This window comes from Oncorhynchus clarkii, chromosome 4 (genome assembly GCF_045791955.1).
Source record: "Oncorhynchus clarkii lewisi isolate Uvic-CL-2024 chromosome 4, UVic_Ocla_1.0, whole genome shotgun sequence".
Lineage (NCBI taxonomy): Eukaryota > Metazoa > Chordata > Actinopteri > Salmoniformes > Salmonidae > Oncorhynchus > Oncorhynchus clarkii.
In genome coordinates, this window is record NC_092150.1 from 4,103,739 (window position 1) to 4,126,977 (window position 23,239).

Below are 23,239 nucleotides of genomic sequence, written 5' to 3' on the forward strand. Positions count from 1 at the left end.
CGGTTAAGATGCGATGGAACGGTTGACGGAGAGAAAATAAATCACAGAGAAAATATATTGACTGATATATTGAATTGTTTAGGGAAGCTTTAGCTTTGGCTTTAATACATTCTGAAAATACTTGAAAACCAAAAGAGAAAAGAATATTAGCCCTCCTCAGGAACAACAAAACCCTCACAGACCAACTTCTTCTTCTATGATATAATGGCGGTCCTCAAACCAACGTTAAAGGTGCCTGGCGCCACCTACTGTTCTGGAGTGTGTTCAATCACGGTTTACACCTCTAAATCCTCCTACCTAACTCAGTACTTCTGAGAAAATAAAAGAGTCCTACTAACTTCTAATAGACCCTCCCCCATCCCCCAAATCCCTTCCAAGTGTAATGTTTACTGTTCATTTCTGATTGTTTATTTCACTTTTGTTTATTGTCTATTTCACTTGCTTTGGCAATGTAAACATATATTTCCATGCCAATAAAGCCATATGAATTTAATTCAATTGAGAGAGAGACAGTTCCATTTTAATGTATAGGGGACATGAGTCAGTCATGGTTACTCATGGTTATGTGATGAGGCAGCCCAGTTGGTTACATGAACCAGTCTATTCTCTGAAAGGGGTCCAGACAGCCTGCTCCCAACAGTGGGGTCAGTGGGATTGGATAGGGACCCCTCTCTCTCTCTCTCTCTGACTGGAGGAGAGAAGTGAAATGGTGTGTCTCCTCTGGTCAACAATACTCACCTTGAAAGACTCCACAGCCTGTTGGAGCTCCTTCAGCTCCTTCTCTCTCTCCTGGAATCTCTGCTGGACCTTCTGCTGACTCATCCCCAGCTGCCTCTGTGGAGAATCACTCTTCAATGAGCTATCAAGCTTTATTAGTCCAGTAGATCAATAGTATAGTAATGTGACATAGGACCCATAGAGAGGAAGGTCTACAATCCTGAAGAAGTAAATTTACAATATTATATTATGTTGCTATGTGAATGATTATAGTTTTTATGGTAGGCCTACATGTATCAAGGGGTTGAGACTGAACTTTGGACTCATAAAAGGCCATTCAGAATGATAATAGTGTTTGACTTTAGAAAATGGTGATACATTTGTAACAAACTCAATATACTCAAGGTTTGTGTTCATATTTGTGGATCCATTTCATATTGTATATAATATAATGATCTCATATTCAAACAGATTTAGTTCCTACTGTATCTTTAATTCTTAGTTTATCAGACAGTCACCAACAAGTTGTTCTGGTCTTACCTGTTTCTCAGTCCTCTCTGCTGCAGCTGACACTGTATCATGGCCTTTATGTTCATCCATCACACACAGCAGACAGATACACTGCTGATCGGTACGACAGTAAACCTCCAGCAGTTTGTCATGATGAGAGCAGATCTTCTCCTGTAGTTGTGCCGTGGCTTTGACCAGCTTGTGCTTCTTGAAAGCAGGAAATTCATAGTGAGGTTGGAGGTGAGTCTCACAGTAAGAGGCCATACACACCAGACAGGACATGAGGGCTTTCTGCTTTCTGGTCCCAGTGCAGAAATCACACGCCACATCTCCAGGTCCAGCATAGCACAGAGCAGGAGGGGGAGCAGCCTGGAGTCCTGTCTTCCTCAGTTTCTCCACCAGCTCAGCCAACATGTTATTTTTCCTCAGATTAGGCTTTGGAGTGAAGGTCTCTCTGCACTGAGGACAGCTATACACCCCTTTCAGAACATCCTGATCCCAGCAGCCCTCAATACAGCTCCTACAGTAACTGTGTCCACAGGGAATAGCCACCGGCTCCTTCAGTAGATCCAGACAGACAGAACAACAGAACTGGTCCTGGTCCAGCAGAACTCCCTGTTGAGCCATTTGGACGGTTGTTCACTCTCACACAGACAGACGACAGAGAGACTCTGATCAGTTTCGTTTCCTCAGAAGAGAGTTTGTGGGAAGGGAAGGGACTTCCTGATTCTGCCAGAGGGGTGGGGTTAGAAGGAGGGAGGGGTTAGAGGAATGGAGGAAGAGAGAGAGGAACTGCATGCAACAGCAAGAGGGAGACAAATAGTTTTGTTCCAAGGTTAGAGCCCTTAACATGGAACAAATGACATAATGAATCTTAAAAATGTGAGTTATTTGGATACAATAACAAGTCCTGGAGTTTAAAGTGCTATAGTGGTGATTATTGTTTCAGACACAATAATGTTGTGACTAAAGTATCAGGCCCTCAGTCCTCCAGAGTAGGAGTGTACCTGGATCACAAGGCAGGTACTCTGTCCTTCTACAGGGTCTCTGACACAATGACCCTCCTCCACAGAGTCCAGACCACATTCACTCAGCCCCTCTATCCTGGGTTTTCTGTCTCTGGTACTGCTGAGCTGGTTAAACTGTAGTAGGGTCCACATAGATACTAGTCATGCTGGTGTAGTCTATAGCTGAGCTGGTTAAACTGTAGTAGGGTCCACATAGATACTAGTCATGCTGGTGTAGTCTATAGCTGAGCTGGTTAAACTGTAGTAGGGTCCACATAGATACTAGTCATGCTGGTGTAGTCTATAGCTGAGCTGGTTAAACTGTAGTAGGGTCCACATAGATACTAGTCATGCTGGTGTAGTCTATAGCTGAGCTGGTTAAACTGTAGTAGGGTCCACATAGATACTAGTCATGCTGGTGTAGTCTATAGCTGAGCTGGTTAAACTGTAAACTGATTTGTTATTAATTAAAATTCAATACAATGTTTTAATCTTGTACATTTCCATGAATCATGATGTCTGGTGTTGATGTATATTGGTTGTCATTCAGAACCATTGATATGTTTTCTCAGTTGGTTCTCTGTCTCTATGTAATTCTCCTCAGTATCATTGATCAGCTTGTTGGCTCGGTCCTAATTGATGTGTTCTCTGTCACCTGGAGCTGCATGGAAAATGGTCCAGGAACTAAAGGACAATTCAGGACTAGTCAGCCCACTACAAGCTGGTATCACTTACTTTCTACTAAACTATATGGTCTGGTTTCCCAGACACAGATTAATCCTAGTCCTGGACTAAACAGTATGTTCAATGTAGATGTCCAGGAAACCGGCCCTAAATGTGTCATCTTTCATCCTCCCATACTGCTCAGTACAGCAACATTAAACCTGTCCAGCAGGTGGTGCTGTCGACCAAACAATAAAACCAGCAGATATCTTGACTTGCCACTCAGTATATCAGTAATGTTCAGAATAGTACTTTAATATCATTGGAGATTGATGGTCTTTTTAATCCACTATCCAGAGTCAGGAACAGATGAAGTTAGGTCTGCTACTGTTCAGTGATTAAATATGATTTATGGTGATGGGAAATAATAAAAAACACTCAACTTCATCTAGTAATAGTTTTCCTTTGTTATTTATTCCAAGGTGTGTCTTTAACTTGTAAATGTATTGTGTGGAGGTGAGCTAGTGGTGTGGCTGATAGAATAGAATGAAAAGGGAGGAGGGGAGGGGAAATGGGCAGATATATCAGACAGATGAGGGAGAGAGAGATTTTCATCCAGGAGTTAGTGTCTCTGTTCCAAATAGCTCCCTATTCCCTGCGTAGTGCACTAGGCTTCTTATAACCAGGTCTAAAGTAGTGTTCTAGATGTTAGATGGTTTCTCCCTGTCATTACAACATGACAATATGGTCATGACTTTAGTGGTTTCCTCCCCCTTTGTTTTTAGTGTTATTTTGTTATGTGTGTTGTCAGGGTTGTTCCTCTGTGTTCCTCATTGAAAATCCATTAACAATGAATCACAAACTAATTATATTCCAGTTGTGTTTAGACAACTTGATGTCTGACGTCCCCCAGTTCTGTTCAGACCCATTGAACTGGGTCACATTCTGAATGGTGACTTGTATTGATAGTCCATACTGGACCTGACTGTGGTTAACCAGACTGGAGGGGTTCTGATCACATATTCCCTCATCTACACAACTATACCTGATGTTCTCTCTGTGTGTGTGTGTGTAGAAAGCAGACAACCTCAATCTGGTTTCATTCCTGTAGTTATCAGAACACATGGGGTGTGTAACAATTATCTCTCCTTTCTAAGTGTGAACTTGTCCACTTCCCTTCATGGATTTAAAGGAAATGACTGGTTTATGTAAACTCCCTGTACCCCATGTCAACACCAATCCAATGCTTTTACATTTGTGAGGAGTAGAGAAGGAAAGCTACATTTCACACCTCTTAGTACAAACTCAAAACATGAAGCCTTCTCTAAGGAGCCCTCAGAGAGGTGGACATCAGAGAGATGGAGGCAGGCGGCAGGGAACTGTTGTATCTAATGAAGTCCGGTCCATCGTCGTTGATCATGTGGTCAACAGAGGTCTTACCATGACAGAGGCCGACACATTAGTTCACCCCAATCTGAAAAGATCAACTGGCAAATTCCATCATGAGAACATTTCAATAAGAAAAGCGGTAAGTCAGCAGGATGTGCACTATGCTTTACCTTTACAGGAAATGACATATTGTAATGCATGTCAACATGTTCCAGGATTGTTCCAGTAGGATCTATTGACAGTAAACTCTGTTCTACCCTCAGAATAGACAGAAGACCCCATGGTGGTGGTCATGTGCTGACTGACCAGCAGGAGAGGACAGTGGAGGAAATGGTGAGGGACAGGAATGATATACTGACCAGCAGGAGAGGACAGTGGAGGAAATGGTGAGGGACAGGAATGATATACTGACCAGCAGGAGAGGACAGTAGAGGAAATGGTGAGGGACAGGAATGATATACTGACCAGCAGGAGAGGACAGTGGAGGAAATGGTGAGGGACAGGAATGATATACTGACCAGCAGGAGTGAACAGTGGAGGAAATGGTGAGGGACAGAAATGATATACTGACCAGCAGGAGAGGACAGTGGAGGAAATTGTGAGGGTCAGGAATTATATACTGACCAGCAGGAGAGGACAGTGGAGGAAATGGTGAGGGACAGGAATGATATACTGACCAGCAGGAGAGGACAGTGGAGGAAATGGTGAGGGACAGGAATGATATACTGACCAGCAGGAGTGAACAGTGGAGGAAATGGTGAGGGACAGAAATGATATACTGACCAGCAGGAGAGGACAGTGGAGGAAATGGTGAGGGACAGGAATGATATACTGACCAGCAGGAGAGGACAGTGGAGGAAATGGTGAGGGACAGGAATGATATACTGACCAGCAGGAGAGGACAGTGGAGGAAATGGTGAGGGACAGTGGAGGAAATGGTGAGGGACAGGAATGATATACTGATCAGCAGGAGAGGACAGTGGAGGAAATGGTGAGGGACAGGAATGATATACTGACCAGCAGGAGAGGACAGTGGAGGAAATGGTGAGGGACAGGAATGATATACTGACCAGCAGGAGAGTATAGTGGAGGAAATGGTGAGGGACAGGAATGATATACTGACCAGCAGGAGAGGACAGTGGAGGAAATGGTGAGGGACAGGAATGATATACTGACCAGCAGGAGAGGACAGTGGAGGAAATGGTGAGGGACAGGAATGATATACTGACCAGCAGGAGTGGACAGTGAAGGAAATGGTGAGGGACAGGAATGATATACTGACCAGCAGGAGAGGACAGTGGAGGAAATGGTGAGGGACAGGAATGATATACTGACCAGCAGGAGAGGACAGTGGAGGAAATGGTGAGGGACAGGAATGATATACTGACCAGCAGGAGAGGACAGTGGAGGAAATGGTGAGGGACAGGAATGATATACTGACCAGCAGGAGAGGACAGTGGAGGAAATGGTGAGGGACAGGAATGATATACTGACCAGCAGGAGAGGACAGTGGAGGAAATGGTGAGGGACAGGAATGATATACTGACCAGCAGGAGAGGACAGTGGAGGAAATGGTGAGGGACAGGAATGATATACTGACCAGCAGGAGAGGACAGTGGAGGAAATGGTGAGGGACAGTGGAGGAAATGGTGAGGGACAGGAATGATATACTGATCAGCAGGAGAGGACAGTGGAGGAAATGGTGAGGGACAGGAATGATATACTGACCAGCAGGAGAGGACAGTGGAGGAAATGGTGAGGGACAGGAATGATATACTGACCAGCAGGAGAGTATAGTGGAGGAAATGGTGAGGGACAGGAATGATATACTGACCAGCAGGAGAGGACAGTGGAGGAAATGGTGAGGGACAGGAATGATATACTGACCAGCAGGAGAGGACAGTGGAGGAAATGGTGAGGGACAGGAATGATATACTGACCAGCAGGAGTGGACAGTGAAGGAAATGGTGAGGGACAGGAATGATATACTGACCAGCAGGAGAGGACAGTGGAGGAAATGGTGAGGGACAGGAATGATATACTGACCAGCAGGAGAGGACAGTGGAGGAAATGGTGAGGGACAGGAATGATATACTGACCAGCAGGAGAGGACAGTGGAGGAAATGGTGAGGGACAGGAATGATATACTGACCAGCAGGAGAGGACAGTGGAGGAAATGGTGAGGGACAGGAATGATATACTGACCAGCAGGAGAGGACAGTGGAGGAAATGGTGAGGGACAGGAATGATATACTGACCAGCAGGAGAGGACAGTGGAGGAAATGGTGAGGGACAGGAATGATATACTGACCAGCAGGAGAGGACAGTGGAGGAAATGGTGAGGGACAGGAATGATATACTGACCAGCAGGAGAGGACAGTGGAGGAAATGGTGAGGGACAGGAATGATATACTGACCAGCAGGAGAGGACAGTGGAGGAAATGGTGAGGGACAGGAATGATATACTGACCAGCAGGAGAGGACAGTGGAGGAAATGGTGAGGGACAGGAATTATATACTGACCAGCAGGAGAGGACAGTGGAGGAAATGGTGAGGGACAGGAATGATATACTGACCAGCAGGAGAGGACAGTGGAGGAAATGGTGAGATAAAGCAGATTATATATATATATATATATATATATATATATATACACATCACTATATACTGTGTACTATTCAAGTATATGACAACATACTGTATACTATTCAAGTATATGACAATATACTGTATACTATTCAAGTATATGACTATATACTGTATACTATTCAAGTATATGACTATATACTGTATACTATTCAAGTATATGACTATATACTGTATACTATTCAAGTGTATGACTATATACTGTATAATATTAATGAACATGCTACTTCACAATATCATTTTGTGTAAAATTCTGCTGTAAAAAATTAAAAAATAACTAACTGAACGTCTACAACAGTTTTCAGCTGACGGAGGAAGAGCAAGCAGATAATGAACTGGTATTAACCAGATGTATTTATGTCCCAGAAGAAACAAGATATTTGAGAGGAATGTTTTCAACAGTTGATGTCAGATTGAAACAGAGACTGATGAATTTATTGGTAAACAAGACACCACTGATTCCTCTGGTCTTCTAGAACCAAGAGGGTGTCCTGCAGGTAAACAAGACACCACTGATTCCTCTGGTCTCCTAGAATCAAGAGGGTGTCCTGCAGGTAAACAAGACACCACTGATTCCTCTGGTCTTCTAGAATCAAGAGGGTGTCCTGCAGGTAAACAAGACACCACTGAATCCTCTGGTCTTCTATTAGGAGACAGGAGTTTTCCTGGCTACGTCTCCTGGCAGTAAAAACTTTGACAGAATGAGTCCATGTAATTTATGTGACTTGTTAAGTACAGTTTTACTGGACAATGTGTGTTAATGGAATGTGTTCACCCCAATAGTACAGTTTGTGATGTTTTTCTCCATATCTCTACATACCATCTTATTAGATGGATCCATTTCCCCCCATTAGTTTGGGATTCAGACCTGCAGTCATCTTGATTTCAGACCACTTTGGAGAAGTGTTCCAAAGGCAGTAAATCTAATGTAGAATACATGGAACCTGGATCCATTTCATTCTATTAACATGGTTTATGTGTTATAGCAGTAATGGGGTTAAACTGATATTAAAATGACAACTCCATAGGTGGTACCAGGTCAGGGGAGTTCATCTCTGCTCCCAGCATCCCTGGGACAGTACTGATCAACATAGCTGACCTGATGCAGAGGTGGACCAGTGATGTTTTCCTCTCAGTGGTGAGACTTGCCCTTCCATTTGACACACCTTTACCTGATGAGATCATACAAGACGTTACAGGCTTATTGCATGTGGTAACAGATGTGTTCAAATAGTATTTAAAATAATATTGAATACTTAATGAGCAGTGGTTGAATGAGTTTGTTGTAATGGAGCCAATACAAAAGTCCTAAAAGTACAAACAAACCCCACCCACCTGGAGGACTAAAGGAAATGCTCAAAGTATTTTGCAAAATTTTAAATAGTATTTTAATCCAGGGTCGTATTGATTAGAGAACACTGTAGCAAAACATTTAGCAACATAATTATTTTAGTTCAGTTAGTCCCTACCTGTTTCAGTTCATATTCTTCAGTTTGGTGCCTCGTGGATATGATTCATGTCTCCGTGGAAACATCAATGTAAATTCACCTATGATATTTACTCCTCACTTTCTCTTTCAGGTCCATAGGTTTTTATTGCCCCCTGCTGGAGACTGGAGAAAACTGCAGCCCTTCCCAGGTCCATAAGGTTTTACTGCCCCCTGCTGGAGACTGGAGCACACTGCAGTCCCTTTCAGGTCCATAGGGTTTTACTGCCCCCTGCTGGAGACTGGAGCACACTGCAGTCCCTTTCAGGTCCATAGGGTTTTACTGCCCCCTGCTGGAGACTGGAGCACACTGCAGTCCCTTTCAGGTCCATAGGGTTTTACTGCCCCCTGCTGGAGACTGGAGCACACTGCAGTCCCTTTTACTAAGCAATGTATATATCATAGAAGAGTGTTATTGTTTTTAGGCCAGCTGTTATTAGTCAAGATGTTTGTGTTTTTAATGTAATATGTAATTGGTGTACTGTATATGTGTTTATAGTGTTGTTTAATGTTGTGTTAAATAAAGGTAAAATAAAAACTATAATAAAAAAATCAATACAGGTACTGTATGTAGAACCATAGTAAAGACCAGTATGGACTATCAATACAGATACTGTATGTAGAACCATAGTAAAGACCAGTATGGACTATCAATACAGGTACTGTATGTAGAACCATAGTAAAGACCAGTATGGACTATCAATACAGATACTGTATGTAGAACCATAGTAAAGACCAGTATGGACTATCAATACAGATACTGTAAGTAGAACCATAGTAAAGACCAGTATGGACTATCAATAAAGATACTGTATGTAGAACCATAGTAAAGACCAGTATGGACTATCAATACAGGTACTGTATGTAGAACCATAGTAAAGACCAGTATGGACTATCAATACAGGTACTGTATGTAGAACCATAGTAAAGACCAGTATGGACTATCAATACAGATACTGTATGTAGAACCATAGTAAAGACCAGTATGGACTATAAATACAGATACTGTATGTAGAACCATAGTAAATACCAGTATGGACTATCAATACAGATACTGTATGTAGAACCATAGTAAAGACCAGTATGGACTATCAATACAGATACTGTATGTAGAACCATAGTAAAGACCAGTATGGACTATCAATACAGATACTGTATGTAGAACCATAGTAAAGACCAGTATGGACTATCAATACAGGTACTGTATGTAGAACCATAGTAAAGACCAGTATGGACTATCAATACAGATACTGTATGTAGAACCATAGTAAAGACCAGTATGGACTATCAATACAGATACTGTATGTAGAACCATAGTAAAGACCAGTATGGACTATCAATACAGATACTGTATGTAGAACCATAGTAAAGACCAGTATGGACTATCAATACAGATACTGTATGTAGAACCATAGTAAAGACCAGCATGGACTATCAATACAAAGTGACCATTTAGAATGAGGCCCAGTTCAATGAGAGGAAGTCTTAACAGAACTGGGGGATGACAGACAGGAAGTGGGGGGGTGGAGATCTAATATATTTTGTGCCAAACACTAAAGCATGATATTGTAATAAATCTACACCCTATTCCCTACGTAGAACACTACTTTAGACCTGGTCAGAAGCACCGTAGTGCACTACGTAGGGAATAGGGAACCATTTGGAACAGAGACAGTAATTCCCCTGAACATCTTCCTCTTCCTCATCTGGTTTCTTGAACAGCCCTTCACTCCTCCCCTCTTCCTCCCCTCCTCCCTTTTCATTCTATTCTATCAGCCACACCACTAGCTCACCTCCACACAATACATTTACAAGTTAAAGACACACCTTGGAATAAATAACAAAGGAAAACTGTAAATCATATTTCATATATATAAATCATATTTAATCACTGAACAGTAGCAGACCTAACTTCATCTGTTCCTGACTCTGGATAGTGGATTAAAAAGACCATCAATCTCCAATGATATTAAAGTACTATTCTGAACATTACTGATATACTGAGTGGCAAGTCAAGATATCTGCTGGTTTTATTGTTTGGTCAACAGCACCACCTGCTGGACAGGTTTAATGTTGCTGGACTGAGCAGTATGGGAGGATGAAAGATGACACATTTAGGGCCGGTTTCCTGGACATCTACATTGAACATACTGTTTAGTCCAGGACTAGGATTCATCTGTGTCTGGGAAACCAGACCATATAGTTTAGTAGAAAGTAAGTGATACCAGCTTGTAGTGGGCTGACTAGTCCTGAATTGTCCTTTAGTTCCTGGACCATTTTCCATGCAGCTCCAGGTGACAGAGAACACATCAATTAGGACCGAGCCAACAAGCTGATCAATGATACTGAGGAGAATTACATAGAGACAGAGAACCAACTGAGAAAACATATCAATGGTTCTGAATGACAACCAATATACATCAACACCAGACATCATGATTCATGGAAATGTACAAGATTAAAACATTGTATTGAATTTTAATTAATAACAAATCAGTTTACAGTTTAACCAGCTCAGCAGTATCATTATAATAATAGATCCTAAACCCAGGATAGAGGGGCTGAGTGAATGTGGTCTGGACTCTGTGGAGGAGGGTCATTGGGTCAGAGACACTGTAGAAGGACAGAGTACCTGCCTTGTGATCCAGGTACACTCCTACTCTGGAGGACTGAGGGCCTGATACTTTAGTCTCAACATCATTGTGTCTGAAACAATAATCACCTCTATAGCACACTAATCTCCAGGACTTGTTATTGTGTCCAAATCCACCATCATTACCTCTCTCTGTTCTGCTGATGTCTTTATATGAGACTGCTGTATCAACATCAACACTCCACTCCACCTCCCAGTAACAGCGTCCAGACAGACCCTCTCTACACAGAACCTGCCTGTAGTTGGTGAATCTGTCTGGATGGTCAGGATATGGTTGGACTTGGCGTGTACAGGTCACCTTTCTGTTCCCTTCAGACAGAGAGAGGTGTGTGTGTGCTGTGTTTGGGTCCAGTGTGAGCTGACAGGAATCTGGGAGAAGAGCAGAGACCAATGAGGGGAGTCAGAACAATAAGTTAAGTCAGATACTGGATCTACCCTGTCTTTGATTAGAGCACAGCAGAGATCAAATCAGAGAAATATGAGGAGTCAGATAGATACCCAGTCTTTGATTAGATCTACTATTGCTATATATTTCTAGAGGGATTGTTAGGAGTGTCAGTAAAAAGAGACTGTTAGTTACTTCACAATAAAGAGACTCACATTGTAACAACTGTTCTCTGGTCTTGGGCTCTGGAGGCAGTACAACATCCACTATATTCACTACAGACACACAAACACATTGACAGAGAGAGGGAATGTTATCATCAGACCATATTCCACATGTATATGACTAGTAGGGAACTTTCAATGGTCTAAAGTTGATGTTCTTATTGTTTTCAACACACCTGTAGTGGAGATCTTGGTCCATTCTCCTTTAAGGAAGTCTTCTAGTTTCTCTCTCAGTTCAGACACAGTCTTACTCACATCTCCAAAGTACTGAAGAGGAGGGACAACGATGCTGGGTAAGTCTGAAGATACACTGATACTGGAGAGAGACTGATACCGCTGGAGAGAGAGAGAGAGGGACTGATAACTCTGGAGAGAGAGAGAGAGACTGATAACTCTGGAGAGAGAGAGAGAGAGAGACTGATAACTCTGGAGAGAGAGAGGGAGAGAGAGAGAGAGACTGATAACTCTGGACGGAGAGAGAGACACAGAGACTGAGAGAGCAAGGGACTGAAATAGAGTTTGAGGGAGAGAGGGAGGGACAGAGGGGGAGAGAGGGAGGGACAGAGAGAGGGAGGGACAGAGGGAGAGAGAGGGAGTGACAGATATAGCGAGAGAGAGGGACACAGAGAGAGAGAGAGGCACGGACAGAGAGAGAGAGAGAGAGGGACGGAGAGAGAGAGAGAGAGAGAGAGAGAGGGACAGACAGAGAGAGAGAGAGGGACGGACGGACAGAGAGAAAGAGAGAGGGACGAACAGCGAGAGAGGGACAAACGGAGACAGAGAGAGAGAGGGACGGTCGGACAGAGAGAGAGAGAGGGACGGACAGAGAGAGAGAGAGAGGTACGGACAGAGAGAGAGAGAGAGAGAGGGACGGACAGAGAGAGAGGGACGGACAGAGAGAGAGGGAGAGGGACGGACGGACAGAGAGAGAGGGACGGACAGAGAGAGAGGGACGGACAGAGAGAGAGAGAGGGACGGACAGAGAGAGAGAGAGAGGGACGGACAGAGAGAGAGGGAGGGACAGACAGAGAGAGAGGGACAGACAAAGAGAGATGGACGGTCAGAGAGAGAGAGGGACAGACAGGGAGAGAGAGGGATGGACAGAGAGAGAGAGACGGACAGAGAGTGAGGGAAAGACAGAGAGAGAGGGAAAGACAGAGAGAGAGGGACAGACAGAGATAGAGAGGGACGGACAGAGAGATATAGAGAGAGACAGACAGGACAACATAATGATTGAGATGAATAGTTTCACATGAAGTTAATTTCATATCACATGCAACAAGACAGTTTAGTTACCTGGAGGAAATGGATGTGATCCTCTGTGTGTGAGAGCTGCTCCAGCTCAGTGCTTCTCTTCCTCAGCTCAGCTATCTCCTGCTTCAGTTGCTCCAGGAGTCCTTCAGCTTGACTCACTTGAGCCTTCTCTTGGGCTCTGATCAGCTCCTTCACCTCAGAGCTCCTTCTCTCAATGGAGCGGATCAGCTCAGTAAAGATCTGATCACTGTCCTCCACTGCTGACTGTGCAGAGCGCTGGAGAGAGAGAGAGACAGAGAGAGAGAGAGAGAGACAGAGAGAGAGAGACAGAGAGAGAGAGAGAGACAGAGAGAGAGAGAGAGAGAGACAGAGACAGAGAAAGACAGTAGGTTCAGTAGCCTCTCTGCACCTCATTGAGTCAGGTCCACCAGGCCTTGTCCTCCCTCCTGAACAGACAGGTACAGAACACCTCTTGGTCCTGCTCTACTCTCCTCCCTCCTGGACAGACAGGTACAGAACACCTCTTGGTCCTGCTCTACTCTTCTCCCTCCTGGACAGACAGGTACAGAACACCTCTTGGTCCTGCTCTACTCTCCTCCCTCCTGGACAGACAGGTACAGAACACCTCTTGATCAAATCAAATGTATTTATATAGCCCTTCGTACATCAGCTGATATCTCAAAGTGCTGTACAGAAACCCAGCCTAAAACCCCAGACAGCAAGCAATGCAGGTGTAGAAGCACGGTGGCTAGGAAAAACTCCCTAGAAAGGCCAAAACCTAGGAAGAATTGTATATATCATGTCATATCATCATTCAGGAAGTATTTTTTTATGCACAACAAGCATATCTTTGGGAGGACGTCCAGCCTCTCTTTTCCGGGCAATAAAGTTTCTGTCCACCAACATGTCTTCTGTTTTGACATCAATACCGTAGTTCTTGGTAAACTCAGTTCAGCATGATGTATCTAGGAAGTTGTTTGAGTTTTATTTTTACTATTGAGAGTTCCCTCTATTTGTGTTTTCACTAGATTCATCATTGGCACGGAAAGAGAGTCCCTGTCTTCCTAACATTGATGTGACCACAACAATTCTCCTCAGATACTCCCTTCTCTCTGCAATATCACCAGCATGGTCAGATGTTCAAATCTGAGCAATGTTCCCATGATTGATAGTTTCCTGGTAGCTTTGCCACAACACTGTCTCTGTGTGTTTGTGTCATCTCATGTTTGACAAAGATAAACTAAGATTTTTTCCAAATTTTTGCAATATCACTTATAGCCTGGCACAAATAGTAAAACTACATTAAATACAACGTTAACTAGATATTATCTGTCATTTATAGCCTGGCACAGATAGTAAAACTACATTAAATACAACGTTAACTAGATATTATCTGTGTCATTTATAGCCTGGCACAGATAGTAAAACTACATTAAATACAACGTTAACTAGATATTATCTGTGTCATTTATAGCCTGGTACAGATAGTACAACTACTGTAGCGACCCGCACAGACAGCTGTGTGTTATGTATAAATAAAGAATGTAGAATGAATTTAATTCAAGTGAGACTTTAATGTATAGGGGACATGAGTCGTCATGGTTACTCATGTTTATGTGATGAGGCAGGCCAGTCAGTTACATGAACCAGTCTATTCTCTGAAAGGGGTCCAGACAGCCTGATCCCGACAGTGGGGTCAGTGGGATTGAATAGGGGCCCCTCTCTCTCTCTGACTGGAGGAGAGAAGTGAAATGGTGTGTCTCCTCTGGTCACCAATACTCACCTTGAAAGACTCCACAGCCTGTTGGAGCTCCTTCAGCTCCTTCTCTCTCTCCTGGAATCTCTGCTGGACCTTCTGCTGACTCATCCCCAGCTGCCTCTGTGGAGAATCACTCTTCAATGAGCTATCAAGCTTTATTAGTCCAGTAGATCAATAGTACAGTAATGTGACATAGGACCCATAGAGAGGAAGGTCTACAATCCTGAGGAAGTCCCTTTACAATATGATATTATGTTGCTATGTGAATGATTATAGTTTTTATGGTAGGCCTACATGTATCAAGGGGTTGAGACTGAACTTTGGACTCATAAAAGGCCATTCAGAATGATAATAGTGTTTGACTTTAGAAAATGGTGATACATTTGTAACAAACTCAATATACTCAAGGTTTGTGTTCATATTTGTGGATCCATTTCATATTGTATATAATGTAATGATCTCATATTCATACAGATTTAGTTCCTACTGTATCTTTAATTCTTTGTTTATCAGACAGTCACCAACAAGTTGTTCTGGTCTTACCTGTTTCTCAGTCCTCTCTGCTGCAGCTGACACTGTATCATGGCCTTTATGTTCATCCATTGTACACAGCAGACAGATACACTGCTGATCGGTACGACAGTAAACCTCCAGCAGTTTGTCATGATGAGAGCAGATCTTCTCCTGTAGTTGTGCCGTGGCTTTGACCAGCTTGTGCTTCTTGAAACCAGGAAATTCATAGTGAGGTTGGAGGTGAGTCTCACAGTAAGAGGCCAGACATGCCAGACAGGACATGAGGGCTTTCTGCTTTCTGGTCCCAGTGCAGAAATCACACGCCACATCTCCAGGTCCAGCATAGCACAGAGCAGGAGTGGGAGCAGCCTGGAGTCCTGTCTTCTTCAGTTTCTCCACCACTTCAGCCAACACAATGTTTCTCTTCAGTACAGGTCTTGGGATAAAGGTCTGTCTGCACTGTGGACAGCTGTAGACACCTTTCAGATCATCCTGATCCCAGCTTTCTTTAATACAGCCCATACAGTAACTGTGTCCACAGGCAGTAGTCACCGGATCCTTCAGTAGATCCAGACAGATGGAGCAACAGAACAGTTCCTGATTCTCTGCCATTTTGGTGCTCTCTCCCGTAGGTTAAGCAATGGCAGTATGAAAGATGACTTTCTGTTTCATGGAACTCTACACCAGAGGAAGGGGAGTGGCTTCCTCCTGGACTGGGTTCTCTGTATGTAGAGGGGGAGTGGCTCTCTACTGGACTGTGTTCTCTGTATGTAGAGGGGGAGTGGCTTCCTCCTGGACTGTGTTCTCTGTATGTAGAGGGGGAGTGGCTTCCTACTGGACTGTGTTCTCTGTATGTAGAGGGGGAGTGGCTCTCTACTGGACTGTGTTCTCTGTATGTAGAGGGGGAGTGGCTTCCTACTGGACTGGGTTCTCTGTATGTAGAGGGGGAGTGGCTTCCTACTGGACTGTGTTCTCTGTATGTAGAGGGGGAGTGGCTTCCTACTGGACTGTGTTCTCTGTATGTAGAGGCGGAGTGACTTCCTCCTGGACTGTGTTCTCTGTATGTAGAAGGGGAGTGGCTTCCTCCTGGACTGTGTTCTCTGTATGTAGAGGGGGAGTGGCTTCCTCCTGGACTGTGTTCTCTGTATGTAGAAGGGGAGTGGCTTCCTCCTGGACTGTGTTCTCTGTATGTAGAGGGGGAGTGGCTTCCTACTGGACTGGGTTCTCTGTATGTAGAGGGGGTGTGGTTTCTTTGATAAGGAAGTGTGACAGAGTGTTGGGTCGTTGGCAGAGATAGTTATTATTTATGTTACATGTATTTGAAATACGTATTTTAAATACTTCTCAGTATTTTGTTATTTGAATTACACTGGGCTGAACAATACTCCAATTTATTTATTTTTTTATTTTCAAAATACATCTTTTTCTTGACCATTTTTTGTAGCAGTTCATGTCTTGTAGCCCCTCTTTAACCCTTTACTGGAATCAGAAGTCTGGTTTGATAAGAGTGTCTGCTAAATTAACTAAATATACATGTAAAAATGTTGATAAATACTTTGTTGACGGAAAATGTATTTGATACAATTGTAATATATTGTTGTCTCACTTAGCTGTCTTAATATGAATGCACTAAACAAAGCGTCTATTCAAATCAAATCAAATCTAATTTTATTTCTAATGAGCTCCTCCCCAAAACAAGACCAATAATACTACCCAGTGTGCTTTGCAGTTTATTTGGTATGTTCATTTTCACATATAGATTTGAGTCATTTAGCTTCTCCAGAGTGACTTGCTCAACTAAGGTAGATAACAACATACAGAATCACTGTCAAGTAGCAAGAAAAAAGGGGTTTTTAACCATTACTGAGAATCTTGTTGCTCTTTGGGCTAAATGTTTGCAAGTGTATTTTTGTTTAAAATAAAGTATGTTACATTTCATGAATATGTTACAAAATGCAGGTGTTGTTTATTTTGATACATTGATCTTTACGGTATCTTGTATCTATATTTTGAAATAGTATTTTTTTCATTTTCGCTCCAACCTGGTAGTAGAATACTCTATGAGGTAGTGGCTGGGTTGGAGACCCACCAACCGCATGGTGCCTCACCAAACGAGTTGACTGCAGCAAGGTGTACTGCTTAACTAGGATGTGGTCCTAATTGGAGAGTGGCTTTAGGGTGAGTACACTTCCAACAGCAGGACTTCCCTTCAACATGTTACAGAAGATAATGTGGAGACAGAGATGGGCAGTATTTCTGTTATATGTATTTGAAATACATATTTAACCCTCCTGCTGTGTTCTGGTTGACTTGGACCGATTTGCAAGTTTTCTCTCTGAAAAATGTAGTTAATATAATCTGATTGTCATAAGGTTCCATGATTTTGTCCACACAGGGCATCTAAACACACAAAAAACACGTTGATGATTTTCATGAAATATTGGGTGTTTTATTTAACTTTTGTACACCTGTGGTGTTCCCGCTCAAAAATGTAATTACAAATGAAGACTATAACTAGTGTATAACATTTTGTTCAGGCACATGCCCATTCATCAGATGGACACACTTCCTCTCCCAGACCCCCACATGGATGTGTGTTTGAGCACACACACACCCTATTCCCCTTGGCTTCAATGTCAACCCCCACAGGAACCTTTCCCCAATAGAATCTCTCCCCCAAGGGAACCACACCTGTTGGCATTCTCACAAACAATCGCAACATTGTTTCAATAATATATAGAACTTTTCTTGCAGCTGTGGAATATCCCAAGCCCTGGTAAACGATGTGCTCCGGGACATGTTAAATCATTTTGTGTTTGTCTACCTCGACGATGTCCTGTTTTTTTCCCTGCCCAATAACACGTCCTCCATGTTCGACAAGTCCTTCAGCGCCTCCTGGAGAACCAGTTATTTGTGAAAGCGGAGAAATGCGAGTTCTACCGTTCTACCCTCTCCTTTCTGGGATATGTCATCGCTGAAGGAAATGTCCAGATGGACCCGGAAAAGATGAAAGCATTTAGCTGATTTGCCCCAACCTACGTCCAGGGTGCAGCTACAACATTTCATGGGGTTTGCCCATTTCTACCGGTGTTTCATTCGAGGCTACAGCACTCTGGCAGCCCCACTCTTGGCACTCACCTCTCCCAATCTACTGTTCATATGGTTCCCAGCGGTTGACAGAGCCTTTGTGGACCTGAAGCATCAATTCACTACAGCCCTCAACCTCGTCCATCCGGACCCGTCCCGTCAGTTTGTGGTCGAGGTCGATGCTTCTGACGTTGGAGTGGGGGCTATCCTGTCGCTGCGATCCATCCAGGACATAAAGCTCCATCCCTGTGCCTTCCTGTCCTATCGTCTCAACTCTGCAGAAAGAAACTACGACCAACCGAGAACTCCTGGTGGTCAAGATGACACTGGAGGAGTGGAGACACTGGCTGGAGGGAGCAGAACATCTATTTTTGGTTTGGACCGATCACAAGAATTTGGAATATCTCCGAATATAACAGCACCATGTCAGAGTCAAGCAGAGTTTCATCAAACAAGTTTTTGTCCAGTACACATTCCTGGGCTGTCCCGATGTCCCTGTTATTGTTACTGATGATTTGCTCAGAGAAGCCCAAACAACTTGTCCTGATTTGCCAAAACAGGAACAGTGAGATCCAGTGTCTATTATAAATGGTCCTCTTTCATTTCCCCCACACTGTGAACTCACATGCCCCAACTGCCCACAGGTCCAGCGTTGAGTGTTGTTCCAGTCAGGAAGGGCCATGGCGGGCCCACCTCCTCTTCCTGTCCATGTCTGTTGGTCACCATAATGCTTAGTGGTGAAAAGCACATACCCTTTAGCCACCAGGTTCACAGGTGTGACTGATGTGACTGTGGGGGACCTGCAGGCTGTGGTTGTGGTGAGCCTGTAGAAACAATGCAGCCATCATATTGTGAGTAAAACCACCACCTTTCTCGATCTGTGAAAGCTGGGCCTTCCTCAGTGCAGTTTCTAGTCCTCCTTTCACACTCTTCTATCTCCCTCTGGTATTGTCTTTACCTTTTCCGTGGCTTGTCTGACCTCTTTTAGCTCTTTACTTTCATCCACATCATCTGTCTCCATTGTCTCTTTCATCTTATCAGCAATCAGCACCTGCAGATCTTCTATCAACTTCCTCTTCTCTTTTCATAATGTTTCAACTTGTTATTTTCCAGTCGTCCTTCTTCTCTCTTTCTTTCTTCCCTTTCTCTCTGGTCTCTGTATAGGTCACCCATGGATGGTAACACTGTATATTCCTTTTACTTCTTCAGTAGTTAGTTTGTTTTCAACGTTTGATTGATGACCCTGTGTACAGATGACATGTACATGTCCAAATATGGGCATCCGTCCAGGACATCCTGTTCCTGTGGTCACGTGTTAGAGGGTGTGTTATTTTATATCTATATTGTGTCTATTCCTTTGAAGTTGTCATGCTGATTGATGTCTAGCGACCTGGTTGAACTGGGGGGGTTCTGTGTTTGAACTTTTGAAAGAGAATGGCCCCACACCCCTCAGTTTTATTGCCCTTATGGTTGCTATCTATGAAGCAGGAATGTGTGTGTGTGTGTGTGTGTGTGTGTATATGTGTGGGTGTGTATGTATGTGTATGTGTGTGTGTGTGTGTGTGTGTCTGTGTATGTGTGTGTGTGTGTGTGTGTGTGAGATGTGTGATGTGTGTGTGTGTGTGTGTGTGTGTGTGTGTGTGTGTGTGTGTGTGTGTGTGTGTGTGTGTGTGTCTAGGCATTGTGTCCATTTCAAGCTTTCAACAACAATAAAAACAGCCATCTAAATAATGTTTCTCAGCCTAGTTTCCTATTTAGTTCTCTTTATATGTACAGGCACAGAGCTTCCAGATGGCTCAAGCCTAAGAAATTTCAGGGCCTGTACACCTGGGGAGATTAGAACCCCAAAGAAAAGATCCTAAAGGTCATTTCAGATTCAGGTTTATCATGACAGCCGCTTTATGAAAGGCCTTTACTTATGGCTAAACAGCTTCTACACAGATTATGAAATTAAGGCTGTGGGATGAAATTAGATGTTTCTAGGAGGGCTTAAACAAATCTACAGTGAAACAAACATGTACACTTTACACACATATTTATTGACTTTTAAAAAGACCACAGTAACATGACAGAATTTGTGCAAATGCGACGAAATCTGCTAGTTGATATTAAATGTACAACAGTAGTATTAGGTAACAAGCAATACGTGTTAAATATGTGGCACAGGCAATCATGACAGCCTCTTTATGAAAGGCCTTTACGGTTTCACAAACTACCTTTAAAGGTTTTGTCAGAAAGTTGTAACAGGCCTCATTCACCAGTCTAGAGATGAACCTAGAGACACCAAAAACATCACCGCTTAGAGCAGCTTGGAGATTATTACCCAAGTAAAGGGGGAGCAAAAGAGCGGATTTACCCAACTCTATACAAACCCCGACACGTGGTATGATAACTCTGACGCATACGTCTAATGATTATTGTAGATGTTTACAACTGAGGGAGTTGACAGTAGGTCAATGAGATGTATAAAGGCAAATTGACATAACGGACCTCAAAGACCAACAGCCTACTTTCTAATATAGAATGCAGGGGTGTGTACTGAACATGTAACCATTATGAAACAAAAAAAAATTCTCGAAACACCTCCTAGTTAGGGACAGAACGTGGAGCATGTACTTTAACACTATGTTACCACAGCTTTAGTGCAAACCCACAGCCCCGAATATTTAGCTGCCAGGACAGATTCAAAAAGAGATGTGAATAAGTGAATCCCTCCTAATGGATATTTCTGAAGGCTACTGGACATAAGTGATTGGGAAGCGACTGTTAGACGTAGATTCTCAGAAGCAAACGGCGCCCTGTCCTTTACGGCGCCCCTTCACGATCACACATTTTTAGGCGTAAATCCAAATAATCACATACCCAAGAATATTAAAAGAAAAAGAAAAGTGTGCACTCTGAACGACGTCGTAAGACACCAGGCAGCAGTCCCAGGACAGATAACATAGTCTGTGAAGCCCTCCTAATGGATATTTCGGGAGCTGAGTAAGTGAAAAATATATTTTAAGTTTTGTTTGAATATTATCGGGATATTATTGTAATATTAAACACGAGTTATTTGTGTTTTAAACAGGGGGGGCAAACGATTTTTTTTTTAAATATATAATTTTTGTTTATATATATCTTTTTTAGGTATGATGGACAACTGACACAACGGGTGACTTGGATGCATTAGGGAAACTGAACGACATCGGAGGAACCGATGAAACAGACAGTATTCTGTCTTTTTGTATGAAAGGTTTTCCAAACACTCCAAGAACCGAGAATTTAAACGTCCCGACAACTCCCCCTGGGAACCTCAACCCACTCGCTACACATTCCACGCCCCAACAACCAAAGCACAACTGTGGACCAAGGGCATTGCACAGAATCACCATAGGTATTAATTCTAGGCATTTACATGTATGTTTTTAAAAATGAAGACTATTTATACAATAAAACAATGTTTTTTATTCACACTGTTTGTAAACAATAACTTCTGCCCTCTTAGGGTCTACTTGACCCGCTTATTGATTAGAAAGTATGATTAGAAACCAAGGCTGTGGAATATATTCTCTCTCACAGGCTATGAAAAAGACAAAAGCTAGGACATTGACTCCTGAGTGTTGAACTTATGCCCACTCTACAACAACCCAGGTTGTTATATGACCCCTGAGGATCATCTACGAACGTTGGAACATCTACAACTATTGAAGATGCAAAAAGGGGTTTTCAGAAATACATTTGGTTTGCAGATATGTATTATTATAAAAATAATATAACATTATTATCATAATCTTTAGTATTATTATGTTACATGTGAGACATAACCAGAAATGTCAACGTAGACCATTTACAAGAATGTGTTTACCAGGCGGTGATGAAAACACTTTAAAGGAGCTCTAATAAAAGGAGCTCTAATTCAAACAGGCAAGGATATATATATATATATGATACGATTACCACCTTTAAAACTGTTGCTGCAATATCACTTCTCAATGCGTGTACATTTCAAGCTTTCAACAACAATAAACCAACCAGCCTAATAATGTTTCTCAGACTAACACACTGTTGAGTTTTCCTAGTTAGTAAAGAAACAACCACTAAGCCAAAACACAACAAGATGTAATATAATCTGTATACAAGTCATTCTATACGGAAAACAGGTACATTTTAAATGATCAATAATTCCCAATAGGTTTGTGTCACGCCCTGACCATAGTTTGCTATGTATGTTTATAGGTTTAGTTTGGTATGGGTGTGATCTGAGTGGGCATTCTATGCTGTATGTCTAGTTTGTCTTTTTTCTGTGTTTGGCCTGATATTGTTTTCAATCAGAGGCCTGTGTTAGTCGTTGTCTCTGATGGGGAACCATATTTAGGTAGCCTGTGTTGTCATTGTGGGGTGATTGTCTATGTTAGGTGCTTGTGTTGGGTGATTGTCTATGTTAGGTGCTTGTGTTGGGTGATTGTCTATGTTAGGCCATTATTTTAGTTAACAGCCACCCAGATTTCTGTTTTATTGTTGTTGAAAGGTTGAAATGGACACACACACACACACACACACACATCACACATCACACATCACACACACACACACACACACACACACATACACAGACACAAACACACACACACACACACACACACACACACACACATACACATACACATACACACACACACACACACACACACACACACACACACATATACACACACACACATACACACACATTCCTGCTTCATAGATAGCAAGCATAAGGACAATAAAACTGAGGGGTGTGGGGCCATTCTCTTTCAAAAGTTCAAACACAGAACCCCCCCAGTTCAACCAGGTCGCTAGACATCAATCAGCATGACAACTTCAAAGGAATAGACACAATATAGATATAAAATAACACACCCTCTAACACGTGACCACAGGAACAGGATGTCCTGGACGGATGCCCATATTTGGACATGTAC

General features: G+C 42.8%; 3 protein-coding genes across 11 annotated transcripts in view; 1 reads left to right on the forward strand and 2 right to left on the reverse strand.

The window, feature by feature from the left end:
* LOC139406310 (E3 ubiquitin/ISG15 ligase TRIM25-like) overlaps positions 1-1,918 on the reverse strand; it is a 15,162-nt gene extending 13,244 nt beyond the window's left edge. For all 8 annotated transcript variants that reach the window (XM_071148798.1, XM_071148795.1, XM_071148794.1 and 5 more), the window contains exons 1-2: positions 1,258-1,918; positions 739-834 (exon numbers count right to left, since the gene is read on the reverse strand). In XM_071148798.1, coding sequence (XP_071004899.1) covers positions 739-834; positions 1,258-1,854 — 693 coding nt within the window. In that variant the 5' untranslated portion in view covers positions 1,855-1,918. The remainder of the gene's footprint in view (positions 1-738; positions 835-1,257) is intronic.
* The window catches only part of LOC139406322 (tripartite motif-containing protein 16-like), a 138,959-nt gene extending 134,246 nt beyond the window's left edge, over positions 1-4,713 (forward strand). The window contains exon 9 of the mRNA XM_071148817.1: positions 3,973-4,713. Coding sequence (XP_071004918.1) covers positions 3,973-4,008 — 36 coding nt within the window. The 3' untranslated portion in view covers positions 4,009-4,713. The remainder of the gene's footprint in view (positions 1-3,972) is intronic.
* A 5,843-nt stretch (positions 4,714-10,556) lies between these two features.
* Positions 10,557-15,848, reverse strand: LOC139406313 (tripartite motif-containing protein 16-like). 2 transcript variants are annotated; one of them, XM_071148806.1, is made up of 6 exons: positions 15,237-15,848; positions 14,718-14,813; positions 12,977-13,210; positions 11,857-12,016; positions 11,672-11,731; positions 10,557-11,440 (listed from the first exon to the last, which is right to left on the reverse strand). In XM_071148806.1, the coding sequence occupies exons 1-6, from the start codon at positions 15,816-15,818 to the stop codon at positions 10,917-10,919; spliced, it is 1,656 nt and encodes a 551-aa protein (XP_071004907.1). In that variant the 5' UTR covers positions 15,819-15,848; the 3' UTR covers positions 10,557-10,916. The 2 variants fall into 2 exon arrangements, with proteins under 2 accessions (XP_071004907.1, XP_071004906.1); XM_071148805.1 differs by having other exon boundaries at positions 11,857-12,046.
* Between the last annotated feature and the right edge of the window lie 7,391 nt (positions 15,849-23,239).

Bases quoted from the DNA above. Each gene is read 5' to 3' on its own strand.
- LOC139406313 (XM_071148805.1), bottom strand. From the start codon at position 15,818: ATGGCAGAGAATCAGGAACTGTTCTGTTGCTCCATCTGTCTGGATCTA. The intron at 14,814-15,236 runs GTAAGACCAGAA...GATTCTCCACAG, and splicing joins CAGAGAGGACTGAGAAACAG to AGGCAGCTGGGGATGAGTCA. The intron at 11,732-11,856 runs GTGTGTTGAAAA...GTGTGTCTGTAG, and splicing joins GACCAAGATCTCCACTACAG to TGAATATAGTGGATGTTGTA.